Below are 18,435 nucleotides of genomic sequence, written 5' to 3'. Positions count from 1 at the left end.
CATATGTTATGTTTATGTTAAAAAAAAAGAAAACGTATGGAGCTTTTCGCGAAAAAAAGTTTATTTTTTTTTACCCACACAAAAATGAAAAACAAACAAAATAATGATTATAATCAAAAATAAGCAAACACAACCAAAATATTACAATGAATAGTAAGTATATTAGAAATAACTTTTGATAATATTTTAAAATTAATAAAATTTATATATATATATAAAGGCTTTGAAAATATCTTTAGTTTCCTTGAACAAATTAGCAAAATAGATGTAAATTCATTTTACAAAAAAGAAAAAGACTCTACTAAAATTAATATAGATAAATTACTTGATGTAATTCAAGAACATCAATTTATTTTCGATGATGATCCCCATTTACAAAAGACTTTAGAAGATGATGCAGAGAATCCAGAAAAGTCAACATTGGACAAGATTGTAGACATTATTAGAAAGTTCGCCCCAAAGGAAATAACTCTTCAAGATGGCATGACAGTTGCAGAGATTTTAGGAACCTACCTCCAAACCAAAAAGACTATTATGATGTCTATTTCAACTCTGGTAGTTGTAGCCAATATTTTAGTTGTATATAAATTGTCGCAGGACCAAAAAACGGAGGATAAAGAGTTGAATGGTTATCAAGAAGAAGTGAAAGAGTTACAAAATAGAACAGAAGAGTACATTAAAGAGTATCTTCAAATTCCAAGTACAGATATCGAGCGTGATAGATTAATCTTGAGGCTCTCAAACACCATTAATAGATTGCATACCATACGTCTAAGATTGTTACAAATGAAGCAAAGGTCTATCATTACCATTAAATCTTTGGTTGTTTTGGGAGTTGCAAGTGTTGCACTCTCAGCATATAGTATTTGGGGTACACCATTGGTATTTATAATGGGGACAACCCAAAATGGAGTGCTTATAGCTCACAAAATCAAATTTATTGGTGATATTGACAAATTAATCAAAGTTATTGATGAACTAATAAAATCCAGTTATTAAGAATTTGTTTATTATTTGTTATTATATTTATGATTTCTTTTATATCAATCTAATAAAAATAATACCGTTGGCCGCTATATCAATTGGTTTGATGGCAATTCCTTTTCTAAACATTTCACTTTTACCACTTGTATTGCCATCGATATTCATAAATCATAGTATCTACAAAAAGATCGTAGTCATCGGTGAAATAGACAAACAAATAGATACAATAAGACCAATAATAGAAAGAATAGATAATCATTTAAAAAAAAATAGATAACTAATTAATTAATCAATGAAAAGCTTTCGAAATAAAAATTAACCATCATTGCTATTTTCAAACTTGATAAGACTTCTTTTGCAAAACAAACAAATTTTGTCGACACTTAAGCTTGATTCATTATTTATTTAATGCATTTAGAAGTTAGAAAGTTACAATTTCATCAATTAAATAGATTATTTTTAATTGTATTTATCTTTTATCATTATTAATATTATAACTCTTTTTTTTTAAATAATTTACTAATTTGTAGTGTTGTTGAATGGTTTTCAATATAGAAATATGTAGGATCATTATATGTTTGGGGACCTTCTCATAGTGGTAAACTAAGTACTTTACTTCAAGTACTAACCGATCATAATGCAGTGTACAGTCAAATCGATGCAAAGACAAACTATGACAAAACAACTCTATTTCAAAATCTATTATCAAATCTAACAATACCTATTAATAATGTTAACAACAATAATGATAATAGTAGTAATCATCTATTAGAAGCAGATTTAATTAGTTTACATTATAGATATAAACAAAATTCATTAAGATTCAATATCACTCAGAGTAATTGTCCTACTTTAGTTGAACTATGCGATCATCTAGTAGAGAAACTTAGATATACTTTAAAACAACAACAACAACAACAACAACAACAGAGTCAGAATAATAACATACAAGAAGATAACAATGATAAACAAAAGCAACTACCTATTATATATATAATCATTGATTGTGCAGACTGTCTAGAACGTTCGATACTTCAAATGCTCCTAAAGATACAAGAGTATTCACAGCATAGAATATCGGTCATTCTCATCAGTGAACTTCCAATTGAAAAGGTTATACCCATACAATTGATACCTGGTTCAAGATCACCTTTAACCATTCATTTTCCACAATATACACAAGGTAAATATTATATATAAATAGATACATGTTTAATAGCATTCATTCAAATATTATTAAACTAAACAAATTTGTTTGTTATCTTTAGATGAACTTTCAACTATTATTAAATATCTTAGTAAGAATGAAAGGAATATAGATTTAGTATTATATAATAGGTTGACAGAGATTGCTCTGGAGACTCTTTATCAACAGATAAGAGATCTAGCACATCTCTTACATATCTTAAAGATTCTCTATCCAAAGTATATCGAACCTCTGGAGTATGGTGTAGAGAGAGACGATAATATACAGCTGTATAATAGTATACAACCGACAATCACCTCAATCATCAATAATATCTATAAACAAACACAAAACGACATTGTAGATGCTACACAACTAGCGATACAACATGATATCTCAATGAAAGAACTAGGTTTTTCATTCAATACAAAATGTCTACTTATCACTGGTTTCCTTGCAAGTACTTTCTCAAAGACCAAAGATAAACTACTCTATACAAAGGAAAACGTTAAAAGAGATCCAAATTAAAAGAAAAGGTAAATTTAAATAATAATAATAATAATAATAATTTAAAAAGATACATTTTAAACTAATATCTTATTATGTATGTGTTATATAGAAAACCGGACCAAAACTATTTGAAATACAAAGATTAATTGCTATTATGTTCTCTATATTTCCACAACTGAATACAACTAGATATAATTCGATTTTGTTCTCGCAGATTGCATCATTGGTATCATTAAGACTCTTTGATGAGAGTGGAACATTGGAATCTATTAGACTTCGTTGTAACGTGCCTTATCAGAATATCAAACTAGTTTGTCTATCGATTAATTTCGATATCGATTTATATTTGAATTCTGCTGAATTTACAAATGCTTGATCAATCATCTTGTTGAATCAAAATAAATAAAATGTTTATATTATTAATTATATTTAGATACATATTATCAATTAATTATAAAAAAATAGATTTATTTAATAATAAAATTAGATAAAATAAGTATATACTTATTAACCAATAATTAATACGTATAAAAAAAACCCCAACACACACATAAATTACACAAATAATTAAAAATTCCATTCAAAAATAGAAAATTGAATGAAAAAAAAATGTAAAATACAGATATCTTTAGTAAAAGAAACAAATACTGAACTTACATGAAATAAATAGATACTTTTTTTTTTACAATCTTTGATATTTATTTTTTTTATTATTATTTTCCTTTTTAAAAAGAGTTTTTATTTATTTTTTTAATAATAAAATTTTATCTTTAATGGTAAATATAATATTACATATATAAAATATTTATATAAAAACTCACAATATTTTAAATTATATACATTTCTTTATTTAGTTATTATCAATCTTAGAATGAAATTTAAAAATAAAAATCAACTCAGAATAAATAAATGAAATAGATATAATATTAAAATGTATCAAGATAGAAAAACAACAATACTCCAATCAGAATTTGGAAGAAATGTTGATAAATTTAGAATATTATTTTTAATTGTTTTTATGTGGTTGGTTGTAGGATTTGTAGGTGGAATACCACATAAAATAACTTATGATAAACGATCGTTAATTATCGATGGACAACGTGTATTGCTGATAAGTGGATCGGTTCATTATCCAAGAAGTACACCCTCGATGTGGAGACCGATATTGCAGCAAACAAAGGCTGCTGGTATCAACTTGATTGATACCTATGTTTTTTGGGATGTTCACGAACCGCAGAAAGGTGTCTTCAATTTCGAAGGAAATGCAGATATATCGCATTTCTTGGATATCTGCAAAGACTTGGGATTGTACGTTAATCTACGTATTGGACCTTATGTAAGAGATAACAATGCAATTGCAAATTGAAAAAAAAACAATAATTATTTACAAAACAATATTTATTACCTTTTACCAGGTGTGTGCAGAGTGGAACTATGGAGGATTCCCGTTTTGGCTCAAGGAAATCCCAGGTATCCGAATGAGAGACTACAACGAACCGTTCATGAAAGAAATGGAGAGTTGGATGCGATTCATTACCAAGTATCTCGAGAGACATTTCGCTGCAAACGGCGGTCCAATCATTATGTCACAGGTAGAGAATGAATATGGTTGGGTACAGGAGCGTTATGGTGAGAGTGGAACCAAGTATGCTCAGTGGTCGGCCAGATTGGCACAGTCACTGAATGTCGGTGTTCCATGGATTATGTGTCAACAAGATGATATAGACTCTGTTATCAATACATGTAATGGATTCTATTGTCATGATTGGATCGAAGGACATTGGGCGAGATATCCAAACCAACCGGCGTTCTTCACTGAGAATTGGCCAGGTTGGTTCCAACAATGGAAACAATCGACTCCTCATCGTCCAGTGGAGGATGTTTTGTATGCCGTTGGAAATTGGTTTGCGAGAGGAGGATCGTTGATGAACTACTACATGTGGCATGGTGGAACCAACTTTGGACGTACATCGTCACCTATGGTTGTCAACAGCTACGACTATGACGCTGCACTCGACGAATATGGAAATCCAAGTGAACCGAAATACAGTCACGCCGCAAAATTCAACAATCTACTCCAGAAATATTCACATATCTTTTTGAACGCTCCAGAGATACCGCGGTCCGAGTATCTAGGTGGATCATCGAGTATCTATCACTACACCTTTGGTGGTGAATCACTCTCGTTCTTGATCAATAATCATGAGAGTGCTCTGAATGACATAGTTTGGAATGGACAAAATCATATAATTAAACCATGGTCGGTTCACCTTCTCTACAACAACCATACTGTATTTGATAGTGCTGCCACTCCTGAAGTATCTAAACTAGCGATGACCAGCAAGAGATTCTCACCGGTCAATTCATTCAACAATGCCTATATCTCGCAGTGGGTAGAGGAGATCGATATGACCGATTCCACATGGAGTAGTAAACCATTGGAACAACTTTCATTGACACACGATAAAACCGATTATCTATGGTATGTCACTGAGATCAATTTGCAAGTGCGAGGTGCAGAGGTTTTCACCACTAATGTTTCCGATGTCTTACATGCCTACATCGATGGAAAGTATCAATCCACCATTTGGTCTGCCAATCCTTTCAATATCAAATCGGATATTCCACTTGGTTGGCATAAACTACAGATTCTAAACAGTAAACTCGGAGTACAACACTACACTGTCGATATGGAGAAGGTGACAGGTGGTCTACTTGGAAATATTTGGGTCGGTGGAACAGACATTACCAACAATGGATGGTCAATGAAACCCTACGTAAACGGAGAACGCCTGGCAATTTACAATCCAAACAACATATTCAAAGTGGATTGGTCGTCATTCAGCGGTGTACAACAACCTCTGACTTGGTACAAAATCAATTTCCTCCATGAACTATCGCCAAACAAACACTACTCTTTGAATATGAGCGGGATGAACAAAGGTATGATCTGGCTTAACGGTAAGCATGTCGCGCGATACTGGATCACCAAAGGCTGGGGATGCAACGGTTGCTCCTACCAGGGTGGATATACCGACCAGCTGTGTAGCACCAATTGCGGTGAACCCAGTCAGATCAACTATCATCTTCCACAAGACTGGCTGATAGAGGGTGCCAATCTGCTGGTGATCTTTGAAGAGGTTGGAGGCAATCCGAAATCGATCAAGTTGGAAGAGAAAGAATCGGCCTATCAGTACAAAAACAGAAAGGGTGATCCAAACTTTCAAAATGGTATGCCAATCGACGGAGAATCATCAATGAACGATGCACGCTCTATGTACACTCACATTACACTTATCTATGTTTATTGTGCAATCATTGCAATTTCATATTATATATTTAATTAATATTAATATTTAACATTTTATTTATAATTTTACAAAAAAATAAAAAAATCATATCAAAAAATTTAGATATCTAGAGTGGGTGTTTGATGGATAGAACCCCAACAATTTTAAATTTGAAGATCGTTATTTTCATCAAAAAAAAACAAACATTTTTGCAAATTTTATTATAAAAATGAATTTTTTTGCAAAGCTACTAAAATTTTTTAAAAAATATCCAAATCAAATTATGATGGGAAAGATTTTTTTTTTTTTCAGACCAGACCAAACTTGTAATCAATAAAAAGAAATCAAAAAACAACAAATAACTAGTTTATAAATTAAAAAGATAAAATCAAAAGATCGAGTTAATAATCTATTCTTGTTTTAGATAGTAATTTAAATAATCATACTTTATCTTACACATTGGTTTTAGATTGAGTTTTATCTCAGTTTTTGAGATTTTATCAACAAAGATATAGATACAGTTACAGATTTCACAAATGTCTAGACTTTTTATAAATTCAGTTAGTACATGGAAACCTGTACATGATACAGTTGCTACTGGTATGTTTATAATTAGATAACAATCATTCCGACCTTTAAAAAAACAAAACATATATACACACACCCACACATATAAATACATATAAACTTATACTAAAATTTTTATATTTTTTTTTTTAAATAACTTGTTTTATTATTTAGCAATCTATTCATATTCACCATCAGGAGAGAACCAAGTTGCTTTAAGAGTTGGAGATTCAATAAAGATAGAGGAGAAATCAAGTGAATGGTATAGAGGTGTTGTGGTTAGTGTTATCGATGGCACTCAGCAACGTGGTATATTCCCTGCGAGCTATGTAGTGGTGAGAAACACTCAGCACGATTTCGATGTGGTCACCAACGAACTCACCCAAGTCATTCGTGAATGGGGAATGTTACTGCTCACCTACTTTAAAGAACGAAGAATATCAGAGTACAAGATCATGAAAGATCGTCTATCACTGCTACTCGATTGGCACTCAAAGATTCTCTCTACATCAATCACACTAGAGGTGCGTGAGATGCTCAAGGGTAAAGTCATTTCAAAGATTGAAGAGGGTCGTAGATTGATGGGATTGGACATGATCGTTAGAACACCAAGTGGTGAACCTGCACACGAAAATAATACTGGAATAATTCAACTTTATAGAATGGTAATATCAATTTAAAATAATATATGGCAATTTTCTAAACTATTTTGTTTATTTCTAAATTCAATGAATTTTTAGCATCAAGAATTGGATACATCAAAGACATCAAATTATATACAGAGAAGTATTAATCAGACATTTTCATCGGGTAACAATTCGAAATCGGATACCACTTCAGGTGGAAAGATGGATGCCAAGTTGGGTCAGTCTGGAGAGATGTCACCGCAGTTGGCAGCGCAATTTGGAAGTGGTAGTGGTGCAAATAATTTGATGTTGATGAAGAAAGCTGCTAACATTCGTGCGAATCCAATGAGACGTTCAATGATGGTGTTGAGACGTGAGACATCAGAATCCGGCTCCAATGTTACTTCATCGATTGCCGCTGCCGCTGCAGCAGCCACCACCGCTAGCACTCACATGCCAAACCACATCTTCTTGGATTTGAAGATATTCATGTGTTCCGTTGGTGAACAAACCGAACTGTTCTTCTCAATCTACAATAAAACCGAAGGAAAGTTCATCACTGAGGAGTATCAAGTAGGTCTGACAGCACAGGGAATGCCACACGACATCGATAAGATCGGTAAGCTCTCTACGCTCTTTATCGATATCTCCAAGAAGGAACTACAGATGGATTTGTACCTGGTGTGTAGATTGATTCGTAAGGGAAAGATGTTGACTGAATCCAGTAAGAAAGCCGGTCCGTTGTTATATCGTCGTCCGTTTGGTTGCTCGGTTCTGCGTATTGAGGATGCCATCACCGTCGGCAAGGAGATGGAACACACCATTCCCATTTACACATCGAATCAAGAGTCAACGTTTGCACTACTGCACGAAATGATTATAAAGAATCCAGGCAATCTTCAACAGGTTCCCAAAGCCAAGGGTATATGCGTTGGAATGACACTGTTGCCAGGTGAGCTTAAACAAGTCATCAAAGAGAATCCCGTACTCGAAGAGGTATCGGTGACGAACAAGCTTGGTTTCCCAGAGGTAATCTACCCGGGCGATCAACGTAACGATTTGTTCTTCACCATCGAGTCTGGTGAGTATTCACAAGATCGTAAGACCAGTGCAAAGAACGTTGAGATCATTGTTCAAGCGCGTCTCGAGAATGGTGATCTCGTTAAAGATTGTCTATTCAACGGTGATAAGCATCGCTCTGAATATAAATCAGTTGTATTCTATCATTCAAATCAACCACACTGGTCGGAAACAGTTCGTGTAAATGTACCACTATCGATATTGGAACAAGTCTATCTTGTATTCGCCATTAGACATTGCACTACCTCTGAAACCAAAGAGAAAGTACCATTTGCAATGTCATACCTCAAACTTACGAATCCCGACGGAACTGTCATCGGTAACAAAACACATTCACTCTGTACCTATAAAACAACCAAGACAATCGAAGAGTTCTTACCTTCACTCAAAGATCCAAGTAACAAAGCTGCAATTCGTAAAGGTGAATTCACAAAGATAAAGATATTACTATGCTCAACCATGTGTACTCAAAATTGTAAGTAAATTACAAAACATAACAAAACTAAACAAATACATACTAACTTATTATATTTTTTTTTAGTATCATTATTGACACTTTTGAAATGGGATCAATATACAGGAGATTTAGGTGATGTTTTAAATAGATTTACTTTTGTAGATCAAATTGAAATTATAAAGTTTATGCAAGAGACATTCAATGCGCTGTTTGCTATTCTCGAGGCAAAGAAGGTGAATGATCCGGATTTGGTGTTCAATGTTATCACTTGGATCATCGGTTTGTTGGTAGATGAAAAGACATCGAGATATACAAACTTCCGTCCTGTCTTGGACAGATACATAGAGAAGCATTTCAGCTCGAGCGTCGCACACAGTCTGTTGATCGGTAGTTTGAAGCGAACTCTTTTGAACACCAATTTCAAAACACTGATGTCTTCACTCAAATCAATGGAATACATTCTCAAATTCATTGTCACCTCGAAACTCAATCACGATCGTACACACTCGAGTGCACTGAACACCGCTTTCAAAGAGGATTTGACCAGTGTCTTCTCGGCACTGAGTACACTCATGCGACGAACCGAGCGAGAATACATCGGTGCACAAACGATTGCTCTTCGTATCTTCTCATCGATGTTCTCTGATCTCGGACAGCTGTTTTCCATTGAGGAGCGTTCAGAGATTGCACGTCGATTCATCGACTCGGTGCGATTCGACGAGACACTGAAGCTGTTGAACATGGAGAAGATGAACGTCATCCACAAGCTGGCGGAAGGTGACCTCTTCTTGCAATCGTCGTCGCGAACACTCCTCATGGAGACGGTGAAGCAGCATCTCAAACAACACATGGTTTGCCAATCGAACTCGTTGGACGACGTCAAGAAGCAAGCAGAGATCATAGCGGTACTCATCGATACCATTCAAATCAAATTGAAAGATCCGGCACTGGTTTGGGAGTTGATAGATTTGCTACCGGTCATTCTACAATCGATTAAATCGTGTACACAAAACGATATCTCAAAGTTGGACATGGTTCACAATCTCTACAGTATTCTCTACCTCGTTGAACCAATACAATTCGATCGCTACATATCGTCTACACCCGACACCTGTTGGACAATGTTATACGATCTACTCTACGTACTAAACTCACTTCTCTCAACATCCAACACCTATCCCGATAACTGGTTAACCCTTACCATGTTCCAATATTCAACTGTTAAAAAAGTTATCATCCAAGTCAGTAAATATCTATTGAAAAAGTTAAATAGTGCACAAACATGGTAAATAATAATAATAATAATATTTAATAATATTATAATCAATTCTCATCTAATATATTATTTGTTAATTTTTAGGGGACAATTGGATTTAGATTTATGGTCAATATTCTTTACATTATCAAATACTTATTTCAAGTTGAAAGGATTAGCACTTGAACACTTTAGTGAAGCCAAACAAAAGACTATCAAATCAAGATATGGTGATATGAGAAATGATTTAATTGTTACCATTCAAAGAATGTGGGAATCACTTGAGAAACATCAAATCAAATTATTACCAACTGTTATTGGTCCATTCTTAGAGTTAATGTTGGTAAGTATAGCAAACATCAAAGAATGTTTTGATAATCATGAGTTTTAAATTAATCATTAATTTTTTATTTTTTTAAATTAATAATTTTTAGATTAATCAACCAAATCTTAAACAACTTGGTATCAATCTATACTATCAATTGTTAAGATGTGAATACAAAGAATATAAATCATTTAAAAAAGTTGAAACTGAAACTATTAATACTTTGGATCAAATTACCAACACTGAAGCTGCGGATATCTTGGATGAGAAATTCAGAATTTATTTCTCAACAAAGTAATTATTAAAATTTATTGTAATGATGTATAAAATATAACTAACTAACTAACTAAATAACATTTTAAATTAAAAGTTTGGAAGAAAAGATGAATTTAGATAGTTTAATTAAAGAACCTGGTAAGATATTCATTAAGGATATGACAATGTTTTTGGAGTTGTTGTTTGCTCTTAGAACTCTACCGGATCGTCCAGAGTTTGAAGACGATAGAACTATTGCTGCTATGCAGTTGATGGCATATCTCAAACAAACCGATAGACAAGATACATACATTAAATATGTACATCTACTGTGTAATCAACATCTTTCCAATAACAACTACACTGAAGCCGGTAACACATTGATGTTACACGCCGATCTTTTACACTGGTCAGACTCACCAATGGAAGAGTTGAGCTTTGTCGATGGATTCCGTGCACAAACTCAACGTGAACGTAAGGAGCGTCTCTTCAAGTTGGCAATCGAATATCTCGATAAGGGTAAGGCATGGGAGCGTGCCATCACTCTGATGAAACAACTGATTGTTCAGTACGAAGAGGTGTTGTTTGACTATCAGAAGCTGGCCGATATCCTACAGCAACAATCGACATTCTATCGAAAGGTGATCGGTGTCGAACGTTTCTTCTCAGAGTACTTCAAGGTTGGCTATTTCGGTCGTGGATTCGACCAAGCCATCCAAGGAAAAGAGTTTATCTACAAGGGATTCGAGCTCGAGCGTATGAGTGACTTTGTGCAGAGAATCAACGCCAAATTCCCCAATGCAACACTTCTCACCTACACAGAGACACCGCCACCAGAGATAACCGGTAGCTCAGGACAGTATCTTCAGATCTACGCCGTCAAACCGGCACCGTCCGAACCGAAACAACCCAACACCATTGCAACCAACACCGCCGCCACCACTGGCACTGGCAAATCAATGCCAATTCAAGTACAGAAATACAGACAACACAATAATATCAACACATTTATCTATTCCAAGCCATTCAAGAAATCGAAACAACAAGCTGCAGATGGATCGACAAGCAGCAGCAGCGGTAATAATGAATTTGGTGATCTTTGGATTACCAACTATCATTTCGTCATTCAAGATACTTTCCCAACGATTCATAGACGTTCGGAGATTGTTCGTCGTTACGAGATCAATTTGAGTCCGATTGATAATGCCGTCAATACCGTGAGTGGAAAGAACAGCGAGTTGATGGAGATGTGCAACAAACACGAACATGGCAATGAATCAAATATCAGTCCATTCACTATGGTTTTGAAAGGTGTTATCGATGCAGCGGTCAACGGTGGTGTCAACATGTACAAACAGGTATTCTTCTCGAAACAGTATCTCGAGGAGAACAAAGACAAACTGGATTCCGTTGAGAAATTGAAAACTTCGCTCACCTCACAAGTTCAAATCTTAAAGCGTTGTCTATCGATTCACTCCAAAGTTTGCTCACAAGAGATGGGTGGATTACAAGAACAACTTGAAAGTAAGTTTCTGAAAAAAAAAAGAAATTAATATATTTTGAGAAAAACAAACAAAAACAATAATACTAACTATTTACTTTTTTTTTTTTTTTTTTAGTTCAATTTGAAAAGATGAAATCTGAACTTGATATATAGAAATCGATTGATTTATCAATACTTTTTTAAAACAAATAAAACAAGATATACCGAATCTCTCATAAAATAATATTAATTCTTTATATTTTAATTTAAGTTATTAAATGTCTTAAAGAGCTATTAAAAAAAAGAAAAAAGTAAATTGTCCAACAAAAATACTTGGAAAATTTCAACTTTAAGTTGGATGACAATGATATTTTTGTGAAAAGATACAATTATTTTTAGATAATAATTAAATATTATCTTATTTTTTATATTCTCTTAATATATTAAATAATAATAATTTTAAACAATTCCCAAAAAAAAAAAAAATCATTTTTCAAGTTTAAATTAGTTTGATTTGAAAACGAATGAACTTTCATTTTGCGATATAAATGAATGAATACAAATATAAATAAAAATTCAAATATAAATATAATACCTTCAACAATATCAAATCAATCAACAACACCCACTGTAAATACATCTAATAATAACAATCATGCTACCACTGTAACATCTTCATCAACATCAAATAATACAAATGGACATACAACAAACACAATAGTATCAAACACAACTACACCAGCATTGAGTAATGCTTCCCCAACATCTACATCTACATCTTCAACAACAGCGACGACAAAAACCAAGATATTTTTACCATATAGTAAATTAACAAAGAATGAAGCTGCTGTTGCTTCGACAACAACTACGACTATGACTACAACTACAAACCCAACCCCGACTCCGATACAACCACCAGTTCCGATATCAAAAACTACATTTACAGCTATACCTACATCGACATCATCAACATCATCAGTACCGATTTCATCATTGTCAAGAACAATGACAACAACAACAACAACACCAACAGTACCTTCTGCTTCAATATCAAAAGTATCGACAACAACAACAACACCATCGAAAACAAACATACCATCATCCACAATACCAACAACAACAACTAATATAAGGCAACCATCTAATATAAATACAACCTCTATTTCAAAACCAACGGTACCTACAACTTCTACAACGACTACAACATATGCACCGACAGCAGATTCATTAAAAAGACCACCTCCACCATCACAAGAAATAGAAGAAGTATGTAACTAACTAACAAACGTTATCAATAGTTGGAATCAAATTATAGTAACAAACTCTTCTTTAAATATATTTAAAACAGAAAAAAGTAATAAAGAAGAAAAGATTAGTTGGTCCTCTAACCATTGCAGAAGAAGATTTCATTGCAAATGCATTCAAGAATGTACCTGATACTAAACTTTCAACAGATGTAAAAAGAATTAAAAGAAAATTTCTACTTCGTGAGGTATGTTTATATTTTAATAACTTTACTATTATTATTATTATTCTTAACTAATCAACATATGTTATGATCATCTCATCTGTAACTACTATAGTATAAGAGAAGTCTTAATCTTGAAACATTCGATTTGGATATAAAAGTACAGCAATATGCATCACACATGAAAAAGAAGGATCAAAAAGTATCGATTTACTTTACCAAGGAAGAGATTCCCGCTGTCTTTTCAAAGAAACCGTTGCACTCTCTGGAGAATCTGAATGGCGTCATCGATGAGAAGGTCAATGAGTTGGCACATCCACTGCAGGTGTTCTCCACACAGCAACAGCAGCACCAACAACAGCTACTCGAGAAACAGCAACAAGAACTAGAAAGAAAACAACAATTGGAACGACAACAAGAGTTGGAACGCCAACAACAACTCGAAAAGTGGCGACGTGAACTCAAAGACACCACCGTCTATAACGATGACGGTATTCACTCCATGATTGTACATGCCGAATATTTATTAAACGATAAGAAACCAATGATACCAATACCTCCACCACCACCACCACAACCTAAATCAACTGACTCATCTGCAACATCAATAACAACAACAATAACAACAATAACTAGTAATAATAATAGTCAAGACTCTTCTGAAAAAGATAATGATTTAAAGAAACATTATCATTGGACTAATGTAAATAATAATAATAATAATACACAATTGTTAAAACAAAAACAACAACAACTACAACTGCAACAACAAAATATAATCAAACCATTTCAATTACTTAAGGAAAAGATACTTTGTCCTAAACGTGATTTAGAGCAGCTTATTAAACCTTATATCAGTCCGCATACAACTAGAGAGTTGAAATCATTCATAAGACGTGACTATGAGACTGTACCGCGATGTGTGTCCCTGCTGCGTGAACTCTATCAATTCTTTATTGCCAACGGTATGGTCGAGTACTCACCGCTGGCAACCGAATTCTACCCGATAGACTACCGTTACCTGACACCAGACTTGGTGGATAAAACTCAATGGTTCCTATGTGAAGAGTTTTGGCCTGGAATAGATTGTTTGTATTTCCAATTGGAAATACCAACCTAATTCATTTCTAATTCATTTTTACTAATATTATTTCTTTTTTTTTTTCAGTAAATGAAATATTAGAATATCCTGACTTTACAGTGGTTGCAATGTATAGAAATATGGTTATTGGATGTGGCATGATGAATCCCGATGGATATATTATGTATTTGGCAGTGAGACCTGGCTGGAATGGCAATGGAATTGCATCGTTTATGTTGTATCACTTGACACAAACAATGGTTGGTCGTGACATTACACTACACGTATCTACCAACAACACTGCAATGATACTCTACCAAAAGTTTGGTTTCAAAATAGAGGAACACATCGCTGGATTCTACGATAAATTCTATTCAAATGAATCTGGTAGATCTAAAAATGCATATCTACTAAGATTAAGAAGATAAGATAAGATAAGATCAGATATGTCACGATAACAAAAAGTAAATATTTATTTCATTACAAAAAAGTTTTTTTGTCCTTGATTTCTTTTCTTTCCTTTTCGATCATTAAATTTCGTGTCGGCAAAGTTAATTAACACTTTAGTTCATTCAATGACAATTTCAAAAAAATACCAGGTTTGAAATTAATTAAGAATAAAAATTACAATAAAAAAATTAATCGTTCTTTGTTGTTTTTGTTTTCAAAAATCATAAAGTAATTTTTAAAGGTCATTGATCGGCTTGATTAACAAAAAAACACATAAATTTTTGTTGTGCTTGGGATTTGGGTAGATTTTTTTTTTGTTTTTTGATGACAGATATAAAAAAAAGAAATTTTTTGAAATTAAAATTTATTTTTTAATATTATTTTTGTTTTTTTTTTTTTTTTTTAATTTTTTTTTGGTGAACAGAGAGCCTGTCTCACTAGCCAACACCCGCGTTTTACTTTGAAACTCAACCCCTTTATTTGTACTTCAAGGTTATTTAACTATCTGTAAGGAATCTTTTTATATTATATTTATATATAAAATAATATACACTACACATCATCATCAATCACCATCATTGTAAATATTATTTTTTTTAAGATTTGATTTTTTTTCATTTTTATATATTCTTTCACACAGTTGTAATAATATCACACTTGCTTTCTATTTTTTTTTTATATCTTTATTTGTTTGTAGGCCTACACTTTCACTATCTTTTGATTCTATTCTATTTCGATCCTCAACAAACTTTTAATATTTCTATCTTTAAATAATTTAATAATTTAAATTTTTTTAATTAATCAATTTAAAACAAAATAAACTAATATTTAAATCTTATTCTTTTATATTATTATTATATTTCAGACTTATATATACATATTTAATACACAATGTCAAACCCAGGAATCTACGCTGATTTAGTCAAAGTCCCATCTGGTAAGTTATCAAATGATAATATTGCTCTTCATATTCTGTTGTCATGGACAAGTCAATCAAACAGATAAAAAAAAAAACACAATCAAACAGATAAAATAACAATATCAAATGGAGGTAACATAGTATGTTACTTGATCACATGGCTTTAATCACACAAAGAGTGAAGAGAAATTTCCAAAAAAAAAAAAACAATGACAAAAAAAAAAATTGGTAATATTTTTTTTGGACAGATTAAAAAAATAATAGCAATCAACCAATATGACGACAGAATATGAAGTTAACTTAATCAAAAAAAAAAAAAAAAAAAAGAAATCTAACGTTTTTTTTTCTTTTTGATATTAATATTTCGTTATTTTAAAATATTATTAGATTTGATCAAGAAGGACTACCCAGAGACCCAACAAATCGAAATCACCGAAAACTTGTCTGGTTACCCAATCGTATGTGTTTTCAATTCTCTGCGTTTATAAACAAAACTTTTTTTTTTGTTTATTAATTGGTATTTCTTGTTATTTATATACTATTTAGTCAATTGTTGGTACTGTCAGCCGTAAGACCGATGGTTCAATCACCACCTCTGTCAACCCAAAGTTGAACTTGGACAGCCGTTTCAAGAATGCTAAGATCAGTGTAACTGGAGACAACTCCAAGTTCGGTAAGGGTGAAGTTACCTTTGAAAACCTCGCTCCAGGTTTGAAGGCTGTCTTGACTGTAAGTGTTGAAAAACAACAGATTACATTTTCACATAAATCAGGTGCCCTAAGCAGTAAACTTACATTTTCTAATTCTAAAATTAAACCAAAAACAAAAAAATATAACAACAACAACAACAATAACTATAACAATACTCAATCAAATATATTATCACAGGCTGATACCTCAAAGTTGGTTCAATCCGAATTCCAATACAAGAAGGACAACTTGGCTTTGACTGCCATCCTCCGTTCCAACAAGAAGATCCTCACCTCTGCCGTCTTTGGTTTCTCCAACTTTGCTTTGGGTCTCCAAGCCAACGTCAACGGAGAGAAGCAAGAGCTCGAGGGATTGGAAGCCACTTTCTTATACAAGCGTGAAGGTCTCCTCTTGGCCGTCTCACCAAAGAACAAGGGTCAATCCTTGGTCTTCTCTGCCTACGACCGTGTCAACGCCAAGTTGGCCATCGCCGCCGATCTCGCCGTCGATTTGCAATCACCAGAGAAGAACCCACAATTCACCATTGGTTCCCAATACTATGTTGACTCCAAGTCATTCATCAAGGCAAAGGTCAACGGTCAAGGTAGAATCGGTCTCGGTTACACCGTCCCAGTCAACAACAACACCAAGCTTTCTGTTGCCTTCAACATCAACGGTAAGGATCTCTCAGCCGAAGGAAAGCACAACTTTGGTTTCAACCTCGTCCTCAACTTCTAAACAGCTAATAGAAAAAATAACATATCGCCGCAATACGCTTTTTTTTTTTATTAAAAAGAAAGAAAGAAAGAAAAAAAAAAAGAATAAAACCAAAATAGTATATAATAAAATCAAAAAATAAATTATTCCTTGTTAACATATAAATAATAATAATTTTGGTGGTCATAATCAACAGTGTAAATAATCAATACACAAACACTTTGAATTTTTCAATTTATTTGGTTGTACAAAAAGATGAACCAGATTAAATCGTTCTGGTTTACTCTTTTTAAGATGTATCATAAAAAGAGTTTTAAAATATAATTATATTTGTGAGGGTAATTTATTTCTATTGACAATCAATTAACAGTTTGTAATTTGTTTTTGTAGAAAAAAACCAATAAATTGCATAATATTGCAATAAAATAATTCAAATAATTTAATCTTTTAATTAATTTTGAAATCGATCAATCAATTAGTTCACTGTTTTCATTATATATTCACAACACAAACATCATACATATATATTTTTTCAATTTCATATCAAAGCCAGTTAAATAGATAGATTATATGATGAATGAAGTACTAGTAGTAGCGCGGTAGTAGTTGAAAGTAGATGTGGTAGATATAAAAATCAAACAACCTCATCTTGTTTTTGATTTGGTAATTTGATTTATCATTATAGATTATAACTAGAGATGTTAAGATACATTAGAGGAGAATGTCAACGCTGTTGGCTTTGTTTGGTAAATATGATCACACACACAATCAACAGAGTAATAAGAATAAGCCAAGTGATTGAAATCACTAATAATAATAATTAATTATCTAATTATTGTTATTAATGACTGACCCATTGTTTGCGGATACACAGAGGTGGGTTGACCTAACCATAATAATCTAATGGTTAAAGTTGGATAATTGTATACTATGTGCACCAATTACATTTCTCTAGGTTGACAAATTACACATTTGTAAGTTAACACCTTGGTTAATTAATGTTATTGTTATTGGCAGTGTACAACTTACAAACAAGTTGTATGAGTTTGTTATTAAGAGATTGTAGCGTGTGCTCTGTAAGTATTTCATCAT

The 18,435-nt window shown here is 32.9% G+C and overlaps 8 protein-coding genes across 8 annotated transcripts; all 8 read left to right on the top strand.

The window, feature by feature from the left end:
- Positions 1 to 146: 146 nt before the first annotated feature.
- On the top strand, positions 147 to 2,698 carry orcE (origin recognition complex subunit 5; the record flags this gene model as incomplete). The annotated part of the gene is made up of 4 exons (XM_020581089.1): positions 147 to 153; positions 221 to 882; positions 1,540 to 2,167; positions 2,253 to 2,698. The coding sequence occupies 4 exons, from the start codon at positions 147 to 149 to the stop codon at positions 2,696 to 2,698; spliced, it is 1,743 nt and encodes a 580-aa protein (XP_020428674.1).
- A 136-nt stretch (positions 2,699 to 2,834) lies between these two features.
- Positions 2,835 to 3,056, top strand: PPL_10309 (uncharacterized protein; the record flags this gene model as incomplete). The annotated part of the gene is made up of 1 exon (XM_020581088.1): positions 2,835 to 3,056. The coding sequence occupies one exon, from the start codon at positions 2,835 to 2,837 to the stop codon at positions 3,054 to 3,056; it is 222 nt and encodes a 73-aa protein (XP_020428673.1).
- Positions 3,057 to 3,611: 555 nt separating this feature from the next.
- PPL_10308 (uncharacterized protein) lies at positions 3,612 to 4,046 on the top strand (the record flags this gene model as incomplete). Its single annotated transcript, XM_020581087.1, has 1 exon — positions 3,612 to 4,046. The coding sequence occupies one exon, from the start codon at positions 3,612 to 3,614 to the stop codon at positions 4,044 to 4,046; it is 435 nt and encodes a 144-aa protein (XP_020428672.1).
- A 145-nt stretch (positions 4,047 to 4,191) lies between these two features.
- PPL_10307 (glycoside hydrolase family 35 protein) lies at positions 4,192 to 6,027 on the top strand (the record flags this gene model as incomplete). Its single annotated transcript, XM_020581086.1, has 1 exon — positions 4,192 to 6,027. The coding sequence occupies one exon, from the start codon at positions 4,192 to 4,194 to the stop codon at positions 6,025 to 6,027; it is 1,836 nt and encodes a 611-aa protein (XP_020428671.1).
- A 479-nt stretch (positions 6,028 to 6,506) lies between these two features.
- Positions 6,507 to 9,481, top strand: docD (SH3 domain-containing protein; the record flags this gene model as incomplete). Its single annotated transcript, XM_020581085.1, has 5 exons — positions 6,507 to 6,570; positions 6,712 to 7,202; positions 7,278 to 8,718; positions 8,785 to 9,087; positions 9,372 to 9,481. The coding sequence occupies 5 exons, from the start codon at positions 6,507 to 6,509 to the stop codon at positions 9,479 to 9,481; spliced, it is 2,409 nt and encodes an 802-aa protein (XP_020428670.1).
- A 67-nt stretch (positions 9,482 to 9,548) lies between these two features.
- Positions 9,549 to 12,192, top strand: PPL_10305 (uncharacterized protein; the record flags this gene model as incomplete). Its single annotated transcript, XM_020581084.1, has 5 exons — positions 9,549 to 9,985; positions 10,061 to 10,298; positions 10,390 to 10,574; positions 10,651 to 12,059; positions 12,155 to 12,192. The coding sequence occupies 5 exons, from the start codon at positions 9,549 to 9,551 to the stop codon at positions 12,190 to 12,192; spliced, it is 2,307 nt and encodes a 768-aa protein (XP_020428669.1).
- Positions 12,193 to 12,570: 378 nt separating this feature from the next.
- On the top strand, positions 12,571 to 14,995 carry PPL_10304 (GNAT family N-acetyltransferase; the record flags this gene model as incomplete). Its single annotated transcript, XM_020581083.1, has 5 exons — positions 12,571 to 13,284; positions 13,367 to 13,510; positions 13,602 to 14,189; positions 14,289 to 14,574; positions 14,655 to 14,995. The coding sequence occupies 5 exons, from the start codon at positions 12,571 to 12,573 to the stop codon at positions 14,993 to 14,995; spliced, it is 2,073 nt and encodes a 690-aa protein (XP_020428668.1).
- A 913-nt stretch (positions 14,996 to 15,908) lies between these two features.
- Positions 15,909 to 17,364, top strand: porA (porin; the record flags this gene model as incomplete). The annotated part of the gene is made up of 3 exons (XM_020581082.1): positions 15,909 to 15,954; positions 16,324 to 16,394; positions 16,483 to 17,364. The coding sequence occupies 3 exons, from the start codon at positions 15,909 to 15,911 to the stop codon at positions 17,362 to 17,364; spliced, it is 999 nt and encodes a 332-aa protein (XP_020428667.1).
- Positions 17,365 to 18,435: the final 1,071 nt, after the last annotated feature.

This window comes from Heterostelium album (assembly GCF_000004825.1).
Source record: "Heterostelium album PN500 unplaced genomic scaffold PPL_scaffold12, whole genome shotgun sequence".
Taxonomy (NCBI): domain Eukaryota; phylum Evosea; class Eumycetozoa; order Acytosteliales; family Acytosteliaceae; genus Heterostelium; species Heterostelium album.
The sequence above is the reverse complement of the archived record's forward strand: the minus strand, read 5'-3'. Positions and strand labels throughout refer to the sequence as shown.